Source organism: Mytilus edulis, chromosome 12, assembly GCF_963676685.1.
Source record: "Mytilus edulis chromosome 12, xbMytEdul2.2, whole genome shotgun sequence".
Lineage (NCBI taxonomy): Eukaryota > Metazoa > Mollusca > Bivalvia > Mytilida > Mytilidae > Mytilus > Mytilus edulis.
In genome coordinates this window covers 72,325,177-72,334,156 of record NC_092355.1, presented here as the reverse complement: position 1 = coordinate 72,334,156, position 8,980 = coordinate 72,325,177, and the positions used below count along the sequence as shown (strand labels likewise).

Genomic DNA, 8,980 nt, shown 5'->3' with positions numbered 1-8,980 from the left:
TAGTATCGACCAAGTTGTTATAACTCACAAAAGATACCAGGCTATTACTTTAATATGCTAGGTGCGCTTATGGTCTGTATACGATCGACTCATACTTAGATCAAATACATTATTATCTGGGTTTTTTTATTCCAAAAGTATGCGAAAAAACTAAACGGATTCAAAATTTCTAGTTAAGTACTTCAGCGGATGTTGATACGTAATCAGGTTAAAAGTTGTAAGATAACATCTTTTACATACCTCTACCTCTGTGATATATAAAAAAAATCTAAATATGTACATAAGAAACAAAAATAAACTATAATATTGTTTTTATTTTTTTTAAAAGAGTGCATAAAAACAATCAAAACAAAGTTTTGATAATTGTCAAATGTCTCTTTATATAATTTAAGCTTTTGATATTTCCATTTGATTAGGGAATTTCCTTTTTGAGTTTTCCTCTGAGTTCAGTATTTGTGACTTTACTATACCGGTATATAGTATATTATACTGATATATCTGGTCAATCTTTTATAAATATACTAAAATAAGGATTTGCCATTGGTATTTTAAACACCTCTAACAGTTACTTGTAACTAAATCCTATGATTACTTTTCCAAATTATGGCATGGGGTTTAGAAAATCGCTTCGAACTACTATCTGTACAAATCTTCACGGAAGTTTAAAAAAAAGTCCGCAAGCATTCGATTCAAAATTATGTATACTTCCGTTCCAACTCTGTGATATATACATTAGTTGTAACTAACGAAAATGAGGAAGAGTGAATAACGGAGACCCTTCCGGATTTTCCGGTTTGTGTTAAAACTGATAAAAATGTATAACTGTTTGTACCAAATTCAGGCTGAACCCGAATAATAGGTTGAAGCTCTGATTAACTTGTGAGAAATTAGATATATCTAAGCTTGTCGTTTTTTTTTAATTATACAGAAAAAATCTGATAACTTTCCATAATATTGACAAAATAAGGATTATAAATCTTAAAATGTACGTATGAAGATTATTTGTACAAATTTTCATGAAAAAGTGAAAAATGCAATTGTTTTAAATTTGATAAATATATTTTTTTTCTACATTCATGAACATTTGATACATTTTAGTTAATTCTAAACCAAAAAAAAAAACCAACATTAATTTATATGATACTTATATAAAAGAGGGACGAAAGATACCAAAGGGACAGTCAAACTCATAAATCTAAAACAAACTGACAACGCCATGGCTAAAAATAAAAAAGACAAACAGAAAAACAATAGTACACACGACACAACATAGAAAACTAAAGAATAAACAACACGAACCCCACCAAAAACTAGGGGTGATCTCAGGTGCTCCGGAAGGGTAAGCAGATCCTGTTCCACATGTGGCACCCGTCGTGTTGCTTAAGTGATTACAAATCCGGTAAATAGTCTAATTCGGTAGGTCATATTCATGAAAGGGAAGGGGATTGTAGTTACGACGTAAGGAAAATATCCGATATCATTTGTGAAACGGTTATTCCATAACGGTCAACCAACTCGTGATGGCGTCCGTAAAATTTACGAAGGGATGATTTCAACTTCACCATTTGGAACTCTTGGTTTAATAGCTTCCTTGTGAGCAGCAAACCTCTATCAAGAAAATCATGATAGGAAATGCAAGCACGGGAATATCGTACCAATTGGGAGATATATACCCCGTATGCAGGTGCTGCTGGAATGTTGCTACTTAGAAATGGAAAGTTCACAATTGGAAAGCTGAAATCATCTCTTTTGTCGTAAAGTTTTGTTTTCAACCGACCCTCATTGTCAATTTCTAGATGTAAGTCAAGATATGAAGCCGACTTAACTGTATCTGTAGTATCCTTTATCTCTAGTTCGATTGGATAGATGCGTTCCACATAGTCACCAAATTTTGAATTGTTTAGTGAAAGAACATCATCTATATAGCGGAAAGTAGAGTTAAAGGATATTGCTAACTTCTTATCTTTCTTCCTAAGAAGTTCCTGCATGAAGTCAGCCTCATAATAATAAAGAAACAAGTCGGCGAGTAGAGGGGCACAGTTTGTTCCCATTGGAATGCCGACAGTCTGTTGAAAAACACGTCCTCCGAACGTAACAAATATGTTGTCAATCAAGAAATCAAGCATCTTGATAATATCAGTTTCAGAGAATTTTTTTGTTTGAATCAGAGTGATTCTTTACAAAGTAGGATTTATCCCTCCCTAAGACAAGATACTTGTATCTACGTTGGCCATTCTTTTTTATGAAGCAAAGTAATATCAACTCTTTCAATTTGTCTTTTAGTTTGGAATGTGGAATACTTGTGTACAGGGTAGAAAAGTCAAATGTTTTAATACTGTTACAAGATGAAAGAGAGTTAGATTGTATGTACTCTAAAAGATCTTTTGAATTTTTAAGTATCCACATCTGATTCACGCCACCTCTGGAATAGGCAGTTTCACAATAACTTTGAAGCCCGTCTTTGATTGCTGATAAAATAGATGTTAATAATTTAGAAAGAGGTTTCGTGGAGCACTTGGAAGACCCAGCAATATACCGTTGTTTGTAAGGACACTTATGTAGTTTAGGTATCCAATACAGTGATGGAAGATCCAGTTCTTCATCTTTGGTTGAAATTCCAAAGGAACATAGAACAGACCTATGATTATCCAGGATTTCCTCTTTGGTAAGTGTCGTGAGGGTATATGTTGAGTTACCAAGTGAATTGTCAATACCTAATTCGTTTATCAAGCAGTTGATGTAGTGACTTTTACACACAAAAACGATGTTATTTGGGGCTTTATCTGCAGGGACAACAACATATTTGTCATGGAGGTCGGATAGGTGTTTTGCAACATTTGGGTCTTTAAAGATTGACGTAGCATGGGCATTGATGGACCCATTCAGTTTCTTAATTCTGATTTGTATCAACGACCTCACTGCCTTAATCCATTCGGAAAGAGTGTCTACGTCTTCCTTCTCGCGCTTAGCCCATTGCCTGGCATAATCCTCGACTGAATCCATCAAAATTTTGAAGTTGTATTTCCAATTGATGGATTTAGGCTCACGATATTTTGGACCTTTCGATAACACATTTCGTAGAGAAGTGTTATTAACAATGTTAAGGTCACCGGTAATAACGTGGTAAGCAGGATTATATGTTAATTTGGAACTAGCACAAGTGCAATCAGGAGGTTTAGACTTGAAGTCGTCAATATCGAGATCCTGCAAAACGCGTTTGTAATTGAAAATTTTAGTTGCAATAGGTTTGGTATAGGTATAAGAAATTATTGGTACAGACTGGTCTTTGAAATAAGGAGGTATTTTCGATTGCACTAATTTATGATGAAGGATATTGCCTAGGTTGACGCCATCGAGACCTTTGTTGGCAAAGGAAAGATTAAGAAAAGATCTTTTCTCTTTTTCATCTTTTCCAATGCGAACTGGCTTGAAAAAAGATAAAGAGAAATTATAAATTATTTAACAAAAAACAGCTTGTGTTTATCTTTTAAAACAAAAAAAGTTGTGCATTTCTGTCGGAAGAAAAAATACGTCCACAAATCCGAAATTTGGGCATATATCTGAAATTCGACCTCATTGTACTCAAAAAGTAGCACATGAAGGTATATTTTTAATTACATATTTGATTTCATCCGGTAAACAATAGCCTATTTGCAAATTTTCATCAAAATTTCAATATGGGATCAAAACTGTATCGTATGCCCATAAACATCCGATGCATCCAAACGGACGCATCATTTAAGTAGAGAATTAGCACATAAACCTCTATTTGCAGTTAAGGATTCATCATTTAGTTACTAAAAATAATAGGTAATATATATAAAAAGATTACAATTGTTTTCATTCATTAATTGCGGAAAGAGTGAAAACATGAGACACTTCCGTTCGGATTTCCGGCTATTGTAATGCATTTAATACATGGGAAACAATTTGAATGTCATGAAAAAATGAAAAATGTTTTGAAGGATTTATTATTTAAGGGAAATTAAAACAAATATTTTAGTAAGTAGTATTTTAGTATTAAAAATATTGTAAAACAATTACCGATAATTTGTTCTGTCATCGATAATATTGCGAAAGTTCACAGATGGAAGTATTATTACCAAAACATGCATTCGACTTAATAATTTCGAACTTTTTGTTTTCTTTCATATTCATATTAGAAAAAAGTAAAAAAACAAAAATACTGAACTCCGAGGAAAATTCAAAACGGAAAGTCCTTAATCAAATGACAAAATCAAATGATAAAATAGACTACACCTGTCATATTCAAGACTTGGTAGAGACATTTTCAAATGTAAAAAATGGTGGATTGAACCGGGGTTTATACCGCTAAACCTCTCACTTGAATGACAGTCGCATCAAATTCCATTATATATTGAAAACGATTCGTGAACAAAACAGACATTATAGATAAAATTATTAAAATCGGGGCTCAGCAGACGTGCTCAGCAGTCATCACCGTGTCACAATCTCAATCAGAACAAAAACAAACACACATTAAACAAAGAAACGCAAAAAGCATATATCAAATTTAGAACTATGTGCTTACAGTTTTGTTGTTGTTGTTTTTATTAGATTTGAGACTGACCAGTATGGCAAACGAAAGTGATATCTGCCACAAATGGATGATGGACCTCTATTTGAAACAGAACGTAACACTAGCCGAAGTGAACGACATACTACTTCTTCGTTTTCTAGGAGGAATATGTTTTCTTTCTGTTTTAGTCGTTACTGGTCTTGTTGGAAATGCGCATGTGCTGTACATCTACTACCGGAAGTTCCGTCTGACGAATTACCGAATTTACGTTCTATGGTTGGCGATGTTGGACATGTTTAACTGTGGGATTAGTGCTCCTTGTGTGATATTCTATTTGTTGCACCCCGTTACATTCCCATCAGAAATTTTCTGTAAGATTTTTCGGTTCTTGCTCTACTTTTGCAACGTAGCATCTACAGCTTCTCTTATTCCCATTGCAATTGATAGAGGAAGAAAAATCCTTTCGCCATTAAAATCCCAGATTACTACGACGCAAGCCAAGATGATGTGTATAATGAGCCTTTTTGTTGGATTGGTACTTGCATGGCCGGCGCCTATTCTATTTGGAATCTATTCTGAGCGAACCGGAATACCTGGACTAAAAGGAAAACGTTGTTTAATTGAGGATAAATACGTCAAATCAAAAGAAGTCACAGTTTTCAATATGGTACATTTCATTTATTTCTTTGTAGTAACGGCTTTACTGACTATTGTGTATTCACTAATCTCGCGTCAAATGTGCATTCATGGAAGTTTTCGGCAAAGTTTTCAACAGCCATATACCGATACGGATATTTCAAAAGAGAACGCACCACGACTAACTAGTATACAAAGGTCAACTTTAACATTACTACTTGTGACATTGGTTTACATACTAAGTGCTTTAGCATATCATATTTTAGCATTGGTCTTTTTTTCAAGTCCTAACTTCGATTGTAGTTTGAGTCTGCCAGGTGCCATAATATACTACACTTTTATTTGGTCTTATTTTATTAACAGTGCGATCAATCCGTTTATATACGGTTTCCGGGATGATACCTTCCGGAAGGAAATCAAACGGTTATACAATGGATTGTAATAAATTAATTTAAAAAAACATGTACATTTTATTATAGCATGTTTTATTATTTTGTTTCCTTAAAGATATATAAACAATTAGTAAATGAAATTGAAACTACTCGTTGTTTTGTTAAGGATTGCCATTGACTTAAAAATCGACTCGGAATAGTTTTTTTTTCCTTTTTTATTTCAGTTTGAAATCCATTTGTGTAATTAGTCATTATTCTGATAATGATTCTTATATATCTTCTTTTGTTTTAATGATATGACTCTCCAGACATTTTGATTAAAATTGATATTAAACGTTTATATAAGGAGCAGGATATGTCTATCCCCCCAGAGCGCATATATAGCAGCGTTCATTCCAGAGTACTCCCAGTTTTTGGTGGGCCTTATGTTGGTCAGTCTTAAGTTTTCAATGTTGTGTTTAGAGTAATGTTGTTTGACTGGTTAAACCATGGTTTTGTCAGTTTATTTTCAACTTATGAGTTTGAATGACTCTTTGATAACTTTTGCTTTTCTTTTATATGTTACTGTCATATTGACATTACCAGGCTAAATAACTATCATAGACGTTAATTTTGTTGTACAAGTTTAAGGATTAAGATACATGAGATTTTTGTTGTGGTATCATTTTTGTGCTGATAACATTTTGATTTGTTCTGGTAGCATTTTTGTTTTGGTATCATTTCATTTGAGATATCATTTCTGTACTGATATCATTTTGGATTGGGTATCATTTTTGTACTGATATCATTTTGGATTGGGTATCATTTTTGTACCGATATCATTTTTGTTCTGGTAACATTCTTGGAATCATTCTTGTTCTGGCAGCATTCTTATTCTGTTGTGTTTTTTTTTGTTCTGCTTGCTTTTGTGTTCTGTTTGCATTTTTTTGTTCTGGTTGAATTCTTGTTCTGGTTACATTTTTGTTCTGGTTGCATTCTTGTTCTGTTCCATTCTTGTTCTGGTTGCATTTTTGTTCTGGTTGCATTTTTGTTCTGGTATCGTTTTTGTAGTGGTAGTATTCTTGATCTGGTAGCATTCTTGTTCAGATAGCATTTTTTTCTGGTTGCATTTTTGTTCTGGTATCATTTTTCTCCTGGTAGCATTCTTGTTCTGGTTGCATTTTTGTTCTGATATCATTTTGTACTGTTAGCATTCTTATTCTGGTAGCGTTTCTGTCCTGGTAGCATTTTTGTCCTGGTAGAATTTTTGTTCTGGTAGCAATCTTGTTCTAGTAGAATTTGGTTGCATTTTTAATCTGGTAGCAATGTTGTTCTGGTAGCATTATTGTTCTGGTAGCAGTCTTGTTCTGGGAGCATTTGGTTGCATTTTTGTTCTGGTAGCTTTTTTGTTCTGTTGTATTCTTGTCATCATGGTAGTAAGCATAAAGTTATTTAATGTAGCATTTTTACCATCGTTAAAAATACTTACAATTAGCAATTTCTGAAACTGCAGTACTCTGAATTTATTTATTCAAAATCATCTTTTGAGCAATAAAAAATAAGAAGATGTTGTATGATTGTCAGTTAAACAACGATCAACCGAAGTTCAAATGACATGTATTACTAAGCAATTCTATGCAACCGTACGGCCTTCATCAATGAGAAAAATCCATACATGTAAGCAATTCTAGGCAACCGTTTCTTCAATGAGAAAAACCCATACGATATGGTCGGCTATACAAAGACTCGACGTGAAATTTATGGAACAATTCACTTGAGTTAACTGAATTGTATATGAAATAATCAAATAAATTATCTAAGTAAGTAAGAATATGATCCGGAAACAGTCAATAGGTTTCAATGCTTATGTATAAGTATATTGATCAGCACAATATCCGCCTACTCACTGGGGTGTTCAACTGATAACCGTAACCGGAATTACGACGATCCCAATATGGCGACGACAGAAATAGGTAAAATCTTTTCATTCATTTTTCTCAAATGTAGCATGTTTTTTTCAATAGTTACTCAGCTGCAAGGTTTTTCTTTACCATTACATCATATTTGAATCGTAACGGTGTGCCATATTGGGATCGTCGTAATTCCAGTTATGGTTATCAGTTAACACCAGTGCTACTACAGTCATCGTAAAAACAAAAGAAGAGAGTCGAAGAGATATTTTAAGATAGATTTTGTTTATAAACAAATTTTACGACAACTATGACTTTATTTCTTACTCAGAAGTAAAAAGTACTTAAAAGTATCTGACACTACTGATACAAGGGCATTGTATTATCCGGTAATGATCATGTTAAGGAGGCCAGTACTTGAGATAATTCCGGTTTCCCTTTTAGTTAAAAATTTTGATCTATAATTAGTTATCTTTCACTCATTTTTTTTAACTTAAGGTTTATGACCTTCGGTACCAAGTGAATTACGAAATTTTCAAACTGCAATAGTATCAAACCAGCAAAAATAATGAATAACAGAGATGGGCCATATTGTTTATATACCAAGGGGGAATTTCGTGCAAAGCATTTTTATTTATTGTTTCATTGCATTTAATGGAAAAAGGGGATTTTGTTGCAAGTAAATCAAGATTTTTGTAGAAATCCACAGACTTCAAGGTTCATGTGGACCCTTTGGCTAAATTGACTGCGTTTTTACCTCAAAATTTACTCTGAGTACATCTGGAAAAGTTTTAAGGCTTAGCATGCCCTAGATACCGGTAAATAAAATTCAAATGCATTGTAAAATTTAGAAAATTCAAAACTTAACTGGATTTTGTAGTGCATTTTTTCTTCCCTGAAGAAGGTGATACAATTACAAACAGTTGAGTTTCACTTGATATGTTCCACTCAGGTACATAGTTTGAATCACCAATTATTGTCAGGTATCTATTGTCCACCTATTGTCCATCAATACAGCTCACTTCACCAATTATTGTCAGGTATCTATTGTCCATCTATTCTCCATCAATAGAGCTCACTTCAATTATTGTCAGGTATCTATTGTCCATCTATTCTCCATCAATACAGCTCACTTCACCAATTATTGTCAGGTATCTATTGTCCGTCTATTCTCCATCAATACAACTCACTTCACGAATTATTGTCAGGTATCTATTGTCCATCTATTCTCCATCAATACAGCTCACTTCAATTATTACATGTGAGGAAGTTTTCAAACCTCTTTCCTAACTTAGTTTATTTTTGACATCTTCTAGAGGAATGGAAAAAAGGGACTGTAAAATCCAGTAAAGTTTTAAATTTTGAATTTGAAACATATTTGAGATTTATTTATCTCGGGCATGCTATGCCTTAAAACTTTTCTAGATGCACTCGTTTGTTTGTATTTAAAGTAAATTTTGAGATGAAAATGCAGCCATTTTAGCCAAAGGGTCCACATGAACCTTATGACTGATACATCTATG

General features: G+C 33.4%; 1 protein-coding gene across 2 annotated transcripts; it reads left to right on the top strand.

Annotated features, from left to right (window-relative positions):
• The first annotated feature begins 851 nt into the window (after nt 1-851).
• Nucleotides 852-5,717, top strand: LOC139499088 (growth hormone secretagogue receptor type 1-like). Of its 2 annotated transcripts, none has more exons than XM_071287764.1 (2): nt 852-985; nt 4,579-5,717. In XM_071287764.1, the coding sequence occupies exon 2, from the start codon at nt 4,596-4,598 to the stop codon at nt 5,616-5,618; it is 1,023 nt and encodes a 340-aa protein (XP_071143865.1). In that variant the 5' UTR covers nt 852-985; nt 4,579-4,595; the 3' UTR covers nt 5,619-5,717. The 2 variants fall into 2 exon arrangements, with proteins under 2 accessions (XP_071143865.1, XP_071143864.1); XM_071287763.1 differs by lacking the exon at nt 852-985 and adding an exon at nt 3,864-4,002.
• Nucleotides 5,718-8,980: the final 3,263 nt, after the last annotated feature.